The sequence below is a fragment of the Pelodiscus sinensis genome, chromosome 2, assembly GCF_049634645.1.
Source record: "Pelodiscus sinensis isolate JC-2024 chromosome 2, ASM4963464v1, whole genome shotgun sequence".
Lineage (NCBI taxonomy): Eukaryota > Metazoa > Chordata > Testudines > Trionychidae > Pelodiscus > Pelodiscus sinensis.
Genome location: NC_134712.1, coordinates 254,276,508 through 254,295,222, shown reverse-complemented (window position 1 = coordinate 254,295,222; position 18,715 = coordinate 254,276,508). Strand labels below are relative to the sequence as shown.

At 50.8% G+C, this 18,715-nt stretch overlaps 1 protein-coding gene across 8 annotated transcripts in view; it reads left to right on the top strand.

Moving 5' to 3' along the window:
- The window catches only part of ALS2CL (ALS2 C-terminal like), an 82,412-nt gene that overhangs the window by 39,320 nt on the left and 24,377 nt on the right, over nucleotides 1–18,715 (top strand). For all 8 annotated transcript variants that reach the window (XM_075922969.1, XM_075922971.1, XM_075922970.1 and 5 more), the window contains 9 exons: nucleotides 1,803–1,968; nucleotides 3,817–3,945; nucleotides 4,664–4,783; nucleotides 6,113–6,189; nucleotides 7,992–8,058; nucleotides 8,914–9,110; nucleotides 11,641–11,706; nucleotides 13,589–13,687; nucleotides 16,338–16,496. In XM_075922969.1, the coding sequence (XP_075779084.1) occupies nucleotides 1,803–1,968; nucleotides 3,817–3,945; nucleotides 4,664–4,783; nucleotides 6,113–6,189; nucleotides 7,992–8,058; nucleotides 8,914–9,110; nucleotides 11,641–11,706; nucleotides 13,589–13,687; nucleotides 16,338–16,496 (1,080 nt within the window). The remainder of the gene's footprint in view (nucleotides 1–1,802; nucleotides 1,969–3,816; nucleotides 3,946–4,663; nucleotides 4,784–6,112; nucleotides 6,190–7,991; nucleotides 8,059–8,913; nucleotides 9,111–11,640; nucleotides 11,707–13,588; nucleotides 13,688–16,337; nucleotides 16,497–18,715) is intronic.

The following is an 18,715-nucleotide window of genomic DNA, read 5'->3' as shown; positions in this document are numbered from 1 at the left end:
GGGGGGGCAACACAGAGGCAAAATCAAAAAAAAAACCGTAACGTGACCCCCACACACACACTCATGCTTAACTCAGCATGCAGGCCAGGAGGGCAGCACTGAGGCTAAGCGCTTCCTGCCCCCCCAAGATAGGTGCGTCGGCCCTCACACTCCAACACCATGCAGGGAGGCACTGAAGTTCAGGGCTTCCCTCGGCAGCAGGGCAAGCCGGCCCTTGCATTCCAGCCCCATGAGGGGGGCGGGCGTAGCTCTGAGGCTCAGGGCTTCTGGCCCCTGGTGTGGAGACTTGCCGCAGGGGGCCAGATCTGGCCTGTAGGCCCTTGGCTTGCCACCCCTGCCCTACCCACCAAGCTAAAAGTTATACTGAGAGGTACCACATCCTCCTCCCCTGGCCTGGAGTCTGGCTCTTTAAAAATGCCTGAAGACAAACACTTTGCACCACTTAGTAGGACCCAACACAGACTTTTGGGCTATGTCTACACTGGCGGGTTGTTGCGCCAGAAGTATGCAAATGAGGCGAAGTGTGGAATATCCCCGAGCCTCATTTGCATACCTAATGAGCCGCCATTTTGGCGGAAGAGGCTCTTGCGCTAGGAGCTGTCTACGCTGCCCCTTCTTGCGCAAGAAAAACCCTCTTGTGCAGTGCCATTATTCCTGAAAATAATCAGCGTAGCGGCATTGCGCAAGAGGGTTTTTCTTGCGCAAGAAGGGGCAGTGTAAACAGCTCCTTCTAGCGCAAGAGCCTCTTCCGCAAAAATGGCGGCTCATTAGGTATGCAAATGAAGCTCGGCGATATTCCACACTTACCCTCATTTGCATATCTCTGGCGCACCATTGCGCCAGTGTAGACATAGCCTTGATTTGCTGAAATGTGTAGACATACGTACAGACCAGGCCTCAGGTGGAGAGGCAAGCAATGAAAAGGCCAAAGACCTAGGTATCGGCTGGACGCTCCATTTCAGCTGAAGTAAATCGTATCTTGTGCAATTTTTTGGTCGCATACTAGAGACAGCACATGCAAATGGCCGCTTACATAGACCCTTGATAAGCCTGCGCGTAACTGAGCATGAGTAACTGCTGCAGAACAGCAACACAGCTCAGGTAGAGAGCGGATCAGATCAGAACAGAGGGAGACTTTGCCAGTTAGACCTGCCAAAGAAGTATTTCACTCCCAGGCAACAGTAGCAGGCCTGGAAATTTGCACAAGGATTTCTCTATTGGAAAGTTTGCTGTAGACTTGCCAAGGACAATGGCAGAGCTGCGAGTGGGGCTGGCAGCTTGCTCTTTCTAGATCTCCCAGTTCACTAGGCTACGTTGGTTAGGATTATGACACCCCTATTCAGGCATTACGTGGGGTCTGTTAGCAGAGTTGGTGCATAGCACGGGTGTGATGGGTTTGGATACTTGCTGGGACCTTGGGCCAGGTGGGAGGGGCCTGGCTTCATGCTCCCAGAAGGGGCGGGGCCTCAGGTGGGAAGGGCGGGGCTGGGGACAGCTAGCACTCAGCACTGTCTGGAGCATGCCATGTTTCACTCCCCCCACCCCCCAACAGGCAGCCCTCACTGCTGCCCAGAGCACGCTGTAGGGCAATTTTTAAAGGCCCTGGGCTCCTGTGGCATCCGGGGCCACCGGGCCTCAGAGCGACCAACCCCTTTGTCCTGGTGGTGGGCCAGGGTGTGACTGCACATTCAACTGAGCGGGTGGGCGGGGGTGTACAGCTGCCTCATTCAGGGCAGCAGGCGAGAGACTCCAGAGCGTGGGGACACAGGACGGGGAACAAACTGGTGTCTTGTGCCTCGCAGTGAATTCTGGAAGACGCACAAGACGGCGCTGAAGCAATTCCTCGCCGACTTCACCTCGGAGACGTCCATCCCCGTGGCCCTGCATACAGTCCTCCACAAAGCTCTCCGGGATCATGTGCGGCAGTATTCCCACATCCTTGTCAGGCTCAGGGAGGCCATTGGAGAGGTACTAGACCAGTGTTTCTTAAACTTGTTAAGACCGAGGAACACCAAACAATAATTTTTGTAATGGGGAACACCAAGGATTTTTTTATTGAGGAAAAAAAAGCCCCCAGGAAAAAGTTGTTGAGCAAAAAAAAAAAAAAAAAGGAAGCTTGTCCCTTTAAGGGTGGCCATTTTGAATTCTGTTCTCTCCGTGGTACACCTCCGACTGCTGCAGAACACACTTTAAGAAACTCTGTACAGACGATCTCTACTGCATTCAGCAGACAGTCTCAGGATCCCATACACAGAGCTCTGGCGGATTGTGATAACATTCACCACCACATGCTCTCAGGAAAACGAATGCAAGAGGCAGACACAGTGGCAGGGGGCTGTGCTTGTGCAGAGTCCTTAATCTATTGGTCCTAAAATTCTTTACTCTCCGATCTTAGGCGCTGCCAAAAGTTTCTCTCAGCGCTAGGAGCAAAGAGTCTAGTAGCAAAGGTCCCCTGAAAGGGTTGAGTTTGTCAAACAGTTTCAACCGAAGCAGGAAAACCCCCCAAAGCCAGTTGGGAATCTCCAATGAAACATGGCTCTTTTGACCTGACTCGAAGTGATGCTGGCGTTCCAATGCCCCCAAATGTCTCCATTTCATTGTTGGTTTGGCCTGATGTCAAACTGGGTTTTGGTTTGGAATTGCCAATGACTAGAAAAATCCACCCTTTGCCCACCTGGACTGGTAACCACCGGAATACACGCAGGTGTAGAGAGGGGAACAGAGTGGCCCCGGTTCACCCTGGAAGCAGAGAAGGCAGAAGGGTGGGGGAGGCTAGACTTGAGGCATGTGGCAGTCATTTGCTCTAACCATTCAACCATACTGCCTCCCCATAGAATGGCACCTTCCCAGGTATGGCCCTGATCATCTAGGCTGGCCGCCTGTGTAACACCCCCAGAATGACTCTAGAGCATTCATTAAATGAATAATAATCATTAATACATCAGCACTTCACAAGCTAGTGCAGTGGTAGGCAATTTGTGGTCCGCAGGCTGCAGGTGGCTCTTTGGGGTTCCATGTGTGCTCCCCCCCATGTTCCCTTCCCCCACGCCTATCACTCTCATGTGCCAGAGCCCCTCACTTACTTAGTCCCCCCTCTCTCTCCCTGAATTTCTGGAGCCTCCTCCTTACCCCCCGCCCGCCCACAGCCAGAAAGCTGCAAATCAGCTGATTCACGGTGCTCCAGGGGTGGGGGGGAGGAGCAGGGAGGGAACATGCCTGGGAGAGGAGGCGGGGAAGAGGCCGGGCACAGATTTGCTCTTGCAAAGGAAGTGCAAATGTGTCTTTTGAAGCTGCGGGCAGTTCTATCACGGTATGAATGATTCGAGCATTTCCCCTGGGTTTGGAATGTTCCGCGAGCCCTGCCTGCATGCCTGTGTTTAATCTTCCCCGTGGGGGCGGCGGTTCAGGCCCATGACAGATTTCAACCGCGTGGCCCACCGAGCCGAAGGCTGCCCATCGCTGAGCTCGTGAGATAGGTTAGCCCAAAGATCTCAGTGCTGCTTGGTCTGTCCTAGAGCCGTGGTGTAGGAAGAGATGGAGATCACGTTGCAGTGGGGGAGGTCGAGGTTGGATCTTAGGAAAAACTATTTCCCTAGGAGGGTGGGGAAGCACTGGGATGGGTTCCCTAGGGAGGGGGTGGAATCTCCATCCCTAGAGGTTTTGAAGTCCCAGCTTGACCAAGCCCTGGCTGGGATGATTGAGTTGGGTTGGTCCTGCTTTGGGCAGGGGGCTGGACTCTGTGACTCCTGAGGTCTCTGCCAGCCCTGGAACGTCCCCAGCTGAAATGTTCCTAAAGCTGCATCCCCCTGTTGCCAGAGCCCGGAGACGGAACTCGTCACCAATGCTGCCAAGCAGTACTCCAAGCTGCAGTCTTTCATCAGCCAAGTCCTGGATGAAGCCTGCCTGACCAAAGCCCTGTGGAAGTCTTTGGGACACAAACTCACGGTGAGTCAGACGCAGGCTCTCGGTGGCCCGCCCGTTGGTGGTCCCGCCTGGTCATGCTGACGGCCCAGGCAAGAGTTTCTGGAGCATGCCTGGCACTGGGAACGAGACAGGGCCCCGTGAAGTGAGTCCTGTATTGCACCCCCTTCTCCAAAGGGATGGCCTTCCCCGTGCACCCCAGGTCTTGTGTTCTCAGGTTTGCTTCCATAACGGGTTCATTCAAGGAGGCTGCCCAACGGCTCCTTCACCGAAGAACGGTGACCCTCAGAACGGGCAGGAGTCAGGTTGGCTTCATTGATCGGCCAGCTCTCGAAATGCCCCTGAAATGATACAACACTCCCCGTCCTACCAACCCCCTCCTCAGTTGCCCCGCTCAGACCCCAAAATGCCCCTTTTCCATTTGGAACTCAAATGCTCCTGGAGACAAAGCCCAATGTAGACTCAGAGTGAAGACTTGTCTAGGTCTCCTACTTCTAGGGTATGGCCTTGCAGGTGTCCAAGGGGTCTCCGTCTCTGGAAACCTCATATGGCTGAAACGTTAGTTTAGGGAAACTCTTCCTTTTGGCTGCTTCTGAGCCCCATAGCTGTCTAACACTGGCAGTCAGCTCATCTCTCTGAGGGTCAACGATTAGACTGTGGCGCCCTGTATTTAATCCTACCGATGCTTCTTTGTGGGAGTCCATGAGCTCTTTATTACATACTTCCTTGGTTCCCTCGGCAGGACTCGCTCTGTATCCCTGAGCGCAGGGTGCTAGAAGACAGCAAAAACCTTCCAGTCTTGGCCAGCGTGGGTCGAACCGACCGGGTTCTGCTCTTTAACGACATCCTAGTGCTGATTCAGGTGAGTTGGTGCTGGGGGAAGAATCACCAGCTAGCAGAGTCACCATGCTAGGCTCAATGGTGTTAAAAGTAACAAAGGTGTGTTGTGAGCAAGACACGAGAAGTCATTCTTCTGCTCTACTCTGCGCTGGTTAGGCCTCAGTTGGAGTCTTGTGTCCAGTTCTGGGCACCGCATTTCAAGAAAGATGTGGAGAAATTGGAGAGGGTCCAGAGAAAAGCAACAAGAATGATGAAAGGTCTAGAGAGCATGAGCTATGAGGGAAGGCTGAAAGAACTGGGCTTGTTTAGTTTAGAAAAGAGACGATTGAGCGGGGACATGAGAGCAATTTTCAGGTATATAAAAGGGTGTCTTAAGGAGGAGGAAGAAAACTTGTTTATCTTGGCCTCTGAGGATAGGACAAGAAGCAATGGGCTTAAACTGCAGCAAGGGAGCTTTAGGTTGGATACTAGGAAAAAATTCCTAACTCTCAGGATGGTCAAACACTGGAATAAATTGCCCAGGGAGGTTGTGGAATCCCCATCTCTGGAGATATTTAAGAGTAGGTTAGATAAACGTCTATCAGGGATGGTCTAGACAGTATTTGGTCCTGCCATGAGGGCAGGGGGCTGGACTCGATAACCTCTTGAGGTCCCTTCCAGTCATAGTATTCTATGATCATCCAGACACCATAGCTTCATGTATGCTTTGGTTCCCAATGTAGATCAAGAGAAGAAAGCTGGGTGGGAAAAGAAGAACTCTAGCATAATATTTTTTTCTCCTGGTTCACATGTGCCATCATACCAAGCCTATGCTACTTAATGTCTATGGTTAGAAATAGACTTGGCTTTCTTTTTTGCCTGGATGAGAAAGGGCTTCGAACCGAAGAGATTAGTCTAAAGCAGTGATTCTCAAGTGTGGTCCAAGGACCACTAGTGGTCTACGACCATCTTGCAGGTGGGCTGCGGGCTTGCTCCTCCCTTCCCGCACCCCTGGTGATCCAGCCCAACCCCCCATGAGGTTGGAGCACAGGCGCCAGTTTCTTTCAGCGAGGAGCATGGGGGGAAGGCAAGCCTCATGGTCTTGATCCTGCTCATGAGGGCAGGAAGTGATATTAATGGAGGAGGTGCAGGGGCTGGGATGGACGTTGGGTGTGGAAGTTCTCCCAGTGTTGGCGTCACCAGATCTGCTGTGATTTTTTAGGCGGGGGAGGGGGGGCAGGGAATCAGCCAAAATATTTCATCCAGCTCTTGTCATGAAACTCTGTTCCCTAGATCACCAGACCAGGCGTACTATCTGGGGATGTAATAGTAGCTCATCTCAAACTGATCATCTTTTGGTTTGCTTCTGTAGGGGAACAATTTCCAAAGTTTTAATCTGAAGCTTGTGTGGGTAGATGGAACCTGCAGTGACCAGCCAGCTCCAGAGAAGTAAGTCTAATACTTACGTATTTCCTGTCATTCACTTTGAGAGCCGTCTCCTGGCCCTTATCGGTGGCTGCATGAGTGGGAACCGGCTGTGGGCTATGCATGAGCCTAGTCATCTCTCAGACCTGCTTGCAGGCAACTGAGCTATGGCATGCTGGGTTGAGTGATATTTTCAGAATAATCAACGCTAAAATGTGTTGCAGTGAGAGACTGAGGGGGTTACTGGTGTTAGCTGCTCAAAAGCAGGCAGGGGTTTAGGAACCTTCCTGAGGAGAAAATACCAGGCACAAAAAGGCTTTTCAGTGCAGTAGCGAGGTGGAGTAGGAAGTTTTGAATGGAAACTGAAACCAGAGAAATTGACTTTGAGAGTAAGGAGCAAACTTCTAACCATTAGGACATGCTCCCAAGAGAAGTGATGGGTTCTCTATCTCTTGGAGTCTTTGGATCAAAATTGGAGGCTTTTTTGGAAGATCTGCTTGAACCAAACCTGAGGCTATGTGTAGATTACAGGATTCTTTTGGAAGAAGCTTTTTTCGGAAGCGATCTTCCGAAAAAACTTCTTCTGAAAGAGAGCGTCCACACGGCAAAAGTGCATCAAAAAAGAACATAAGAATGGCCAAACTGGGTCAGACCAAAGGTCTATCCATCCCAGTATCCTGTCTGCCGATAGTGGCCAATGCCAGGTGCCCTAGAGGGAGTGAACTGAACAGGTAATGATCAAGCAATCTCTCTCCTGCCATCCATCTCCACCCTCTGACAAAGAGAGGCTGGGGACACCATTCCTTAGCAATCCTGGCTAATAACCATTAATGGACTTAACCTCCATGAATTTATCTAGCTCTTTTTTAAACCTTGTTATAGTCCTAGCCTTCACAACCTCCTCAGGCAAGGAGTTCCACAGGTTGACTGTGCGTGGTGTGAAGAAGAACTTCCTTTTATTTGTTTTAAACCTGCTGTCCATTAATTTCATTTGGTGGCCCCCAGGTCTTATCTTATGGGAACAAGTAAATAACTTTTCCTTATTCACTTTCTCCACACCACTCATGATTTTATAGACCTCTATCATATCCCCCCTCAGTCTCCTCTTTTCTAAGCTGAAAAGTCCCAGTCTCTTTAATTTCTCCTCATATGGAACCCGTTCCAAACCCCTAATCATTTTTGTTGCCCTTTTCTGAACTTTTTTACAAAAAGGCTTCTTCCTCGTAGAATGAGGATGCCGGAACCCACTCCCCCCGTTCTTCAATCTTCTTGCGGAAGAACACAATTGCAGTGTGGACGTTCCTCAAGTTTTGTCAGAAAAACGAGCATTACAGGGACATCGGAACAGCGAGCCTGTTATTGCAAAATCTATTTCACAATAACGGGCTGGTTGAAAAGACGTGGAATAGCTATTTTGAGACATCCCAAAATAGCACCACAGTCTAAACGTACCCATAGCGACCACTAACTCCCTGAGGAGAACCAGCCAGCCAAATGCCAGAGAAAGAATGCTTGGGGACATGCCAAAGCCCCGCCCCACCCTACCCTATCCCACGTCCCATGTCCAGCTGTGGCCCTCTCTGTCACCTTAGAGACAGGAGATAAACCTCCCAGAATACACTGGGGTGGGCAGACTAGGAAATCCCTTCCTGAACCCTGCACCTGGCCGGAGGAGACCCTGAAGCATGAGGATTTTTAGGCACATAAAACAAACCAGAAGTGGAGTGGGAAGTTGGCACAAGAGAGCAGTACGTCTTTCGGTGGACAGCCCATAGAGAGAGCACTCGCCTTTCCGCCCCTCCTAACATTCCCTTTTTGCTCCACAGGCAAACCCTCCGTATCGTCACACCAGAAGAAGAATTCGTCCTCTCTGCCAAAGAGCCTCAGATGAGGGTGAGGAGCCGTGTTTGGTAGAATCATTGGCTACGTCTAGACTGGCATGAATTTCCGAAAATGCTTTTAACGGAAAAGTTTTCCGTTAAAAGCATTTTCGGAAAAGCACGTCTAGATTGGCAGGATGCTTTTTGCGGAAAAGCGTCCGTGGCCAATCTAGATGCGGTTTTCCGCAAAAAAGCCCCGAGCGCCATTTTCGCAATCAGGGCTTTTTTGCGGAAAACAGTACTATGCTGTCTACACTGGCCCTTTTGGGCAAAAGTCTTTCGGAAAAAGACTTTTGCCCAAACGGGAGCAGCATACTTTTTCCGGAAAAGCACTGACGATCTTACATGAGATCATCAGTGCTTTTCCGGAAATTCTAACGGCCAGTGTAGACAGCTGGCAAGTTTTTCCGCAAAATCAAATGATTTTGCGGAAAAACTTGCCAGTCTAGACACAGCCATTGTGTGTAACTGCAGGGCCATCCTATCTCTGGGAATAAGGAGAAGAAACTGAAGGAATAAACACCCCAAAGAGCATCCAAAACCAAGAGCAAAACACTCCAATGTTTTGCTCATAGGCGGATTCTTGGGACAGCCGGTCCTTGTAGAAGCACAAGGCATCCATGTGTCTGCCTCAATGCAGGTTGGGATGCTCCTGTGGTTATTGGACATTATTCTCAGAGGCCTTCCACTTGAAAACTCATCTCCCAGAGGAGTAACGGGCAGGAGCAGCGACCCAAGATGATTGCATGGTGGTGGTTGGTCAAGGGGATACAGGCCGACCTGTCGGTTTCCCTGGGACACGGGCTTGTTCTGTTCTTCTCTCATTCCCGCCTCCAGTCTCAACTCCTTGGTCCCTTTGTGCCCCCAGGCCGTCTGGCATTGGAAGCTGAACCAGGCCGTGTGCCAGGCGCTGAACGGGAAGAGAGATTTCCCCTTGTGGGGCAAGGCTAGAGAGGGAAGCGAACCTTCCGTCCATCGCTTCTTCAAGTACACCTTCCGAGCAGAGGGCAGGCTCAAGAACGCAGTGTACGAAGGTGAATGGTCCTGGGGCAAACCGCATGGCAAGTAAGGACGTCAGCTTGTTCTGTGCATGTGTGTGACCGCCCCGGGGGGATGTGAACCTGGGACCTCAGCAGAGGAGCCTCTACCGCATGAGCGATAAAGCCAGCTGGCTCTCAAGGGTTTTGTGGGTCTGTTAAGGGTTTTGTGGGTCTGTTAAGGAACAGGGTTGTTAGCCAGACACCTAAGTCTTGGAAACCGCTTATAAGGGAAAGGCACCTGCATGGGAGCCATGAAAAAATCTGGCTCCATGCCCAGTGTTTACAGCTGGTTGAAATGCTTTTGACTTGTTCAAATTTCGATGCAAAAGTTTTTGCTTTTTCACTGTTTTGCAGAGTTGGGTGGGTTTTTGATCAAATGAGAATTACTTTTCAGACACGTGCCCAGTTTAGAAACAGGCTGCCAAAAACGATCTTTTCTGCCCAGTGCTAGCAATCTCTTGGGAACAAAAGGTTGAAATCTCAGCTTTGCCGCAACTGCTCCGGGTTGGCTTTGCAGCAGCCTGAAGACACAATTCCTGAATTGTATTTGACCATCTTTGTTGCCTGGGTATCTCGGCTTGGAATAAAACTGTAAGAATGGCCAAAGCTGAAAGAACCAAGGGCTGTGCAAAATGCCTCAGTTAGAACTGGAAGGGACCTGAGAGGTCATCGAGTCCAATCCCCTGCACCGACTAGAATCCAGATCATCCCTAACAGGTGTCTGTCTAACTCGCTCTTAAATATCTCCAGGGATGGAGATTCCACAACCTCCCTGGGCAATTTACTCCCATGTTTAGCCACCCTGACAATTAGCAAGTTTTTCCTAATGTCCAACCTAAACCTCCCTTGCTACAATTTAATCCCGTTGCTTCTTGTCCTGTCCTCAGAGGTTAAGGAGAACAATTCTTCTCCTTCCTCTTTGTAACACCCTTTTAGGTACAGGTCAAACCTCTCTAATCTGGCACCATCGGGACCTGACCAGTTCTGAACGAGAGAATTTTCCAGACCATGGGAGGCCAATATTGTCTAGCAGCATTTCCGACACTTCGACTGCTGACTGGGCTATTAGAGGACATTTAGGGGCAAATTCGAGCTAAATAACAGCCCAGAACACTTACAGCCAGGTCTGGTGACTGTAAACAAACTTTACAGGATGGCGGGAAACTTGGAAAAGTGGACCTCCCACTAACTCAAATAATTCCAAATGACAGATGTTTCCGGACCAGCGAGCTCTGGACTAGAGAGGATCAACCTGTACTTGAAAACTGCTATCATGTCCCTTCTCCGGCTACATCTACACTGGCATGATTTTCCGCAAATGCTTTTAATGGAAAAGTTTTCTGTTAAAAGCATTTTTGGAAAAGCGCGTCTAGATTGGCAGGACACTTTTCCGCAAAAGCACTTTTTGCTGAAAAGTGTCCGTGGCCAATCTCAGCTGTCTACACTGGCCCTTTTGTGCAAAAGTTTTTCGGAAAAGGGACTTTTGCCCGAAGGGGAGCAGCATAGTATTTCCACAAAAGCATTGGCAATCTTACATGAGATCGTCAGTGCTCTTGCGGAAATTCAAGCGGCCAGTGTAGACAGCTGGCAAGTTTTTCTGCAAAAGCAGATGATTTTGCGGAAAAACTTGCCAGTCTAGACACAACCTCCGTGTTTTCTTTTCCAAGCTAAAAACACCCTATTCTTTCAATCATTCCTCATTAATTCCCCATTTCTGCTCCAGAGTGTCCATACTTGGTGTGTGCTTCACCGCCTCCCACTCCCAGCGTGTGCTCTTAACGTGGGTTAAAATAGCAGTGAAAACACGGCAACTGGGCTTGTAACTGGGGTTAGCAGCTCAAGTTAATCAATGGTGCATCTGAGGTCTCACGGTGCAGCTAACCAGAGTGAACAGGCCTCTTTTGTGCCGTGAAGACCTGCTGTGTGTCCGTATCTATGCTCCTGAGCACAGTTGCTCACCTCTGGGGTCTAGGACTCTCCTGGGGCTCGTCTACACTGGCCCCTTTTCCGGAAGGGGCATGTAAATTTCATGAGTCGTAGTAGGGAAATCCGCGGGGGATTTAAATATCCCCCGCGGCATTTAAATAAAAATGTCCGCCGCTTTTTTCCGGCTTTTAAAAAAGCCGGAAAAGAGCGTCTACACTGGCCCCGATCCTCCGGAAAAAGCGCCCTTCAAAGTAGGAATAAGAGCCTCCGGAAAAGGGCGCTTTTTCCGGAGGATCGGGGCCAGTGTAGACGCTCTTTTCCGGCTTTTTTAAAAGCCGGAAAAAAGCGGCGGACATTTTTATTTAAATGCCGCGGGGGATATTTAAATCCCCCGCGGATTTCCCTACTACGACTCATGAAATTTACATGCCCCTTCCGGAAAAGGGGCCAGTGTAGACGTAGCCCTGCTGTGCTGTTACACTATGGGGAAGGGGCGTCCTGATCTTAGCTGAGGTGTGGACTCGGCCGAGAAGCATGGGTATTGAAAGCGCTTAATGTTCCAGCATTGTTAGAGAAACAGCAGCTGTTCTGGAGCCGTTTCTTATGGTGATGCTCGCTCTGAATTGCAGGGGGACGTTGAAGTGGCCTGATGGCCGGAACCACGTTGGGGATTTCCAAGAGGGCCTGGAACACGGGTAAGTCATAGAACACTGGGCCCCCCTAGCTTAGAAACACGCGTCTGGGGAGCTGGCTGTTAAAGGGACAGCGACACAGGAACCCTAAAGCAGGAGGTGGGTTTTGCCTAGCATCGCATGGCAAACACACCTCGTCCCGAGGCAGTGCAGCCCAGTGGCCACAGTCTATAACACATCCCTGGGATTCAGGGCAGCACAGCCTAAGGGCTAGAGTCAATAAGGCTAGCCCACAGTTCAGGGCAGCACAGCCTAATGGTTAGAGTCAATTGTTTCTTTGGGGCAACTGCCCAAGTAGGGGGGCCCAGGCCCATCCTACTCCACCGGGCCCTGATGCAGAGGGCTCCACCACTCATGCAGTGGGGAATCCGGCGGTAACACACTGAGCTCACTGGGGTGGGAGATACCACTTGTGCACAGGGTCACTTCCTATCTGATCTAGTACAGGGACGTTCCACATGTTCTCTGGGTCCTCCGGTCCCACAGCAACAGCCTCTCCCTGGGGCTGGCAGTTCGAGGCAGTCTCCTGCGTTTCTGGCTCCCAACATCTGGTTCTCTGGCTGGGGTATTGCTGGAGCTCTCACATAAGGTCCTTCTCCCCCGGTGTCCAGCCCAGACTGAGCTGAGCGGCTCCTTTTTATATTGCTCCAGCCCTTGGAGCATGCCCAGTGAGGTTGGGGGCGGGACTTCCTCCACCCACAGGGTATTAAGCCCTCCTGGCCCAGTGTGAGGTATGCACACCCTGTCACACCCAGGCCTAGGTAGAGAAACATGGAGCCGTGGCCACAGTCCACAGGGCAAGGGGAACAATGGTCATGCCTTGAATCCAACTCCCTGCGCAGGTGTTTGAATCCCTAGTTCTAGCCCGTCATGGCTGAATGGCAGAATACGAGAAAAGCCCTTCCCTCCAGTCCCTTTGGGCTCCTGAGCGCTGCCACGTTTCAGCTGCTCAGTGCTCTCCAGGTACAGCAAAGGCTGTGATGATAGCCCAGAACTGCATGTGAGGTGGCTGGTGGCAAAAGAATAAGAGTTAGGGTGGCCATCGAGGTACCTCAGGAATAGAGGACAGGTGCATTTGGGACATGGGGGGGGGGTCCAGAGCAGGGCAATGTGGGGGGATCAGGAGTCAGGGCTGGGGGTGGAGGGGTCCAGGGCAGGGGAATAGGGGTACTGGGGGGCAGGGTGGAGGGGCCCAGGGCAGGGGAATAGGGGTACTGGGGGGCAGGGTGGAGGGGGCCAGGGCAGGGGGATATGGGGTACCGGAGTCAGGGTGGAGGGGCCCAGGGCAGGGGGATGTGGTGGGTTCAGGAGTCAGGGTGGAGGGGCCCAGGGCAAAAACCAGGGTAGCAAAAACCAGGCCCGTCCTCTGTGAAAGAGGACAGACGGCCCCCCGCCACAGCAACTGGCTGGCAGGAGCTAGCCCTTTGGCTCAGGCAGCAGTGAGTCCTTTGGAGCGCAGAGCGCCCCAGCTTAGAGCACCCCTCTGGGGCAGGCTGAGGTGGTCCCTGGGCAATGTCATCCCCAAACTGGTCGGGACAAGCACACTCCCCTAGCGACAGCCCTGCAGTTATGGTGTGAGGCTGAGCCAGTGGATTCTGTTGCTGGGCATGTGTTGCCTCGTGGACCAGATAATACCACAGACTACAGCTTCGTGACTACGTGTGGGGGGGCATTCGCCTTCCCCTCGCACACCCGAGGTGAAGCGAGGGGGAGATGCCTGGTGCCGCGGCAGCCGACCGGAAGCCGGCTCGTCCCTGGTGTCAGTCCGTTGGCGCGGCCACTGCGTGCGCGTAGATTAGGGGTGACGAACGGGGCCACCGGTTTAAAAGTCTCCTGAGGCCTTTGTTCTCGCTCGCGCGTTGACGTCTCCCTGTCTGCCCCCCAGCTTTGGCATCTGCCTCATCCCGCTCGCCTCCGAGGACAAGTACGACTGCTACAAATGCCACTGGTGGGAAGGCCGGAGGCGAGGCTACGGCATCTGTGAGTAAGTAACGCTCCGAGCCCAGCCTCTGGGCAGCGCCAACTCCCGGCTGTGTGGCGGGTGGCGGCTCCTTTCTTGGTTACGGAAGAGCCAACCACTGTGGACCCGTTGGGCAGGGCAGGCCTCAGAACACGAGGGGCACTAAGTGGCCTGTGGGCAGGACGCAGTTGGCTGGGGTTGGGCTGGAGGGGCCGCTGGATGCTTTATTTACCACAGACATGGGCCGCTTGCCACTCCGTAGGCTGCGGTTCACCGTCGACAGCCAGTGAAAGCTGAGGGAAATGGGGCCCAGCTCTCAATGCTTCCCGTGGCAAGCGGCGTGGATCTGCGGGTAAATAAAGTGTCCGGCAGCCTGCCAGGGCTAAAGCCCACTCCTGAAAAGGAATTTACTGTTCCTATAGCCCTGAAACACAGCTCCATGCTCCTAACAATCGTGGCATCTTGCCCTCCATCTCTCCTACGCCATGTCGCCTCACCGAAGCTGTGTGCGGGCCTCATTCCTCCATGAGAATGATGCCCCAGGAGTCTTCTGTCCTTGTTTGGTCTGGTGCGCTCCGGGGGCTCGAGGTGTACCTGCACCTTGGGAAAGAAGGGCTAGTTTGTTCTGCTAAAGGCAATTCCAGTCCTTTCCTCCCGAGAGGCAAAGGAACATTTACTCTGCCCACAACACCAGGCCCCAGAACGTAAAGAGCGAAAGTCAACATAGCCGTTGTCAGAGCAGCCTGCTCTTGGATCTGGTTTCCAGTCTGCCTGAGACCTATCATATGACTGTGCAGAGTGTCCTGTAAAGACTTCTAATACTTCACACAGACAGAGTGGGAAGCGACTGTCTAGGAAGGAGTACGGCAGAAAGGGATCTAGGGGTCAAAGTGGACCACAAGTTGAATATGAGTCAACAGTGTGACACTGTTGCAAAAAAAGCAAACATGATTCTGGGATGCATTCACAGGAATGTTGTGAACAAGACACGAGAAGTCATTCTTCCGCTCTACTCTGCACTGTTTAGGCCTCAGTTGGAGTCTTGTGTCCAGTTCTGGGCACCACATTTCAAGAAAGATGTGGAGAAATTGGAGAAGGTCAACAAAAATGATTCAAGGTCTAGAATACATGAGTTATGAGGGAAGACTAAAGGAACTGGGCTTGTTTCGTTTAGAAAAGACAAGACTGAGAGGGGACATGGGAGCGGTTTTCAAGTATCTCAAAGGGTGTTACAGGGAGAGGAGAGAAAAATTGTTCTTGACCTCTGAGGACAGAACAAGAAGCAATGGGCTTAAACTGCAGCAAGGGAGGTTGAGGCTGGATATTAGGGAAAAGTTCCTACCTGTCAGGGTCATGGAACACGGGAATAAATTGCCCAGGAAGGTTATGGAATCTCCATCTCAGGAGATATTTAAGAGCAGGTTAGATAAATGTCTATCAGGGATGGTCTAGACAGAATTGGGTTCTGCCGTGAGGGCAGGGGACTGGACTCGATGACCTCTCAAGATCCCTTCCCGTTTTATGATTTTATGATTCTATCATTCTGTGATTCTACTCTTGTTATGGAGGCTAAACAGGGCAATCAAATCAGTCTTTAGTGTGCCAGAGGTTTCCAGGAGTCAACAAGGAGTTTCTCCATAGAGCACACTGCTCAGCTGGCCGAATACATCAGAAGCAGCAAAGTGCTTGCTGCTTCTGGAGAAAGGGTAGTTGCTAATCTGATGAAGTGAGCCAGGCTGGCCCACACACAAGATCTTTGAATGCTGGCTGTTATTACCATCTGCCTAGTTGGTGAGAGCCGGTGTGACACAAGGTGGGTTTCAATCCCCGTTCCAGGTCAATATAACAAAAGTGGGTACCCTTGTTGGCTGTCTCCAAGGAGCGGTCAAGGACTGCTTAGAAGAGTTGATCCAGCCTGCAGAAGCCCTGCCACTCCCCTGCCCCCAGGCTAATTAGTGTCTGGGGGCAGGGGAGAAGCACATGAAATTTCCTCTGCCCTGCCAGGAGCATAGGGCACTTAGAAGCTCCTGGCAGGGTGGGAGGAGATTTTGCGCACTCCCCCGCCTCCAAACCCTGATTGGCCTGGGGGCAGGGGGAGCGAGCAAAGTTTCCTCCACCCTGCCCCCATCCTGCAAGGCATGCAAGGTGCTTAGAAACAGCCCTGATTGTCCTGGGAGTAGCAGGGGGAGTGCACAAAGTCTCCTCCCACCTCCAGGGGCATGGGCGCATAGGGGTATCCTCTGGGGGGGGAGCAAAGACTTCATGCGCTCCTCTACCCTCAGATCAATAATGGTCTATGGGTGAGGAAGCAGGGCAGTATCCTGGCCCCGCCCCTTCTGCTTGAGGCCCCACCCCTTCCGGAGCGGCCCAGGGCCACTTCAAAAATTTCTGCAGTAGCCCCTGGCAAAGGATTGCCCACCCAGGCTTAGAGGAAGGTCCAAGTTCAAGGCTCAGATCTGGGGTAATGGTTGTCTAGCCCCATGTACTCTTGCCTTTATAAGTGGTGTCTCATAGGACAGGGTAGAAGCATGATATGGGGGGACGCTTGCCCCAAAGTTGCCCTCACTTAGTGTCAGAAGACTGCAGTGTCCTGGCAGATGAGCCACGGCAAAAGGAATGGGTGGTAGTTCCCGTTGGACTGTCTTAAAAATGGCGCTATCCAATCTCTCTCTAGGTACGGCAATGAGATGGTTTACAAAGGATACTTCAGTGATAATCTGCGTCAGGGTTTTGGTATCCTGGAAAACCCTTCCTCGGAGCAGCCGTTTAAGTATACCGGGCAGTGGGACGGTGACAAGAAGAGCGGGTATGGCGTCTGGGACGACAAGGACAGGTAACGTTACAGGAGGGTGCTCAGTCAACGTTCACACCAAGTGGGTTCTCAGCTGTCCTCACCCGGACGCATTTTCGACTTGACTTTGAGAGGGGCTGTCAAGGCTAATCCCCACTCTGGCACGATGAATGAAGAAGTGGGGAACTGGCAAACGTACCCCAAAACCGGACCTCTACAGGCTTTGGTATAAAAACTCCCCCCCAAATCCTAATACCCAGATTTTGGGGAATCTGCTGCCACCATCAAGTGCTTTTGAACCCACAAATGGGCAGACACTTGAAACCAACCCCAGGGAACCCCAAGGTCTTTTCTCCAAAGAGCTTGAAAAGAAAAGAGAAAATGCAAGTTGCAGTCTGTGATTGCTGTCCCCTCGTCAGAGGCATGCGGATCCCACAGACAGAGTTTCCTGGACACAGAAATGAACCAATACCAGGTTAATTAAAAAAAAGAAAAAGAACTTTTATTATTAGAACAATACCCTGTTTACAAGCGTAGTTGGAACAGCTAGATGGTAAGAGCCACAAATTAATATACTCATGGAGGATTCCCCCAGAGCCAAATCTTAGTTGCAAAAGAGAGGAAACCCCATTTCTAACAGCACAGACATCAGATCCAAAATCCCAAACCAGAAAACAATAAAACCTGACAGATTTATCTAGACTTTACCCTGCTTACACATTATGAAGAGTCTTTTTCTTGGAGGGAGACATGTCTTCTGTCTCCCTCAGTATCTAGAGAGCAAACTGGTTCAGAGACAAAGGAGGAAAAAATTCAAAAATTCCTTTGTCTCAGTTTGAAATCCCTATCTGCATTTCTAATGGCTGAGCAGATACCTGGCTAGGTATAGGGACATAGTTAACCCCTTAACCCCCAGGCTGCTAGCCATCCCTCATGGTTATGACAGGGGCCAACGTCGATGAAAAGTTTGTGACCATCTTGAGCGGGGCAGAGGATTGGAAATAGTTTCCCAAAGGATTTTAAAACTGGGTTCATTACAATTTGGAACAATCCCCCAGCACTTTGGAATTCTCCAGGCCGGAAAAAAATAAACCCGTCATTTTGGATCGATCGTCATGCTCCATTTTTAGTTGGACCTTATTTTTATTGGAAAACTAATTTTCCAAACACATTTTTTTCAAAGCCAAAAATTGGCAACACTTCCTTTGAAAATGCCGAAGTGGAACCTAGCGTGCCAGCTGTCTCCTTGTGGGTTTTTTTCCCGAAATGAAAATTGACATAAGCTAGCAGCAAGGGGATTCGATTTTAATGGAACTGCGCTTGCAGTTCAATGATTCCATCAAAGTGCAGCCTTGAATTGTAACACTTGAGGTGGCCTGATATTGATGTAGGTCTGATGACCACATGATTGTCTTGGAACATTGTAATGAGGCCAGAATATCTTATAAGGGGAATACTGATGAGTCACTCCTGTAGCAAATTCTCTTGCAGTGCATGGCAATAGCAGCATCTAAGTTGCAATGACTTTGGGGCCAGCAAACGTTCTGCCAGGTGTGCACATAGGATGGGTGTAGAAAGAGTTGGATGGATGAGGTCTCCTTGCATTGATGACTTTTCCAGCAAAAGGAACTGTATCTATATACATAGCAATTTTATGTATATCTCTATCCAACTGCTAGCTGACTGTTAAGTCCGTTGGCTCTGGTCTACCCTAGGGAGTTATTTCAAAATAACCTCCTCCCCTTATTTTGAACAAAGAAGTGGAGTATCCACACACCCTAGCCCGATATTTTGAAATAACCAGCTAGTTATTTTGAAATCTGTACTCCCGCTTTCCTCCAGGAATAACGCTTATTTCAAAATGGATATTTCGAAATAGCAGTCATGTGGACGCTCCGCTGCTATTTCAAAATAACGACTCCTCAGAGTCATTCAAAGTAATTAGTCCCCTGTGCTTCTGGGGCTCTAAGTTGAGGTAGCACATTCACAATAACAGAGCCTGCCTCGGACTCATTTCAAACTCCCCCATAGTAGGGACACGCTATTTCAATTTTGTTATTTTGGGAGTTATTATTTCAAATTTAGCTATTTCAAAATAATTTCCTAGTGTAGACATGCCTTTATTGATGTAGTGTCACAGAGCATTGGAAAGCCACATTGGTAAATCAACAGTAAATAGACTAAAGCGACGAGGAGTCCTGTGGCACCTTATAGACTAACTGAAGTGTAGGAGCATAAGCTTTTGTGGGCAAAGACCCACT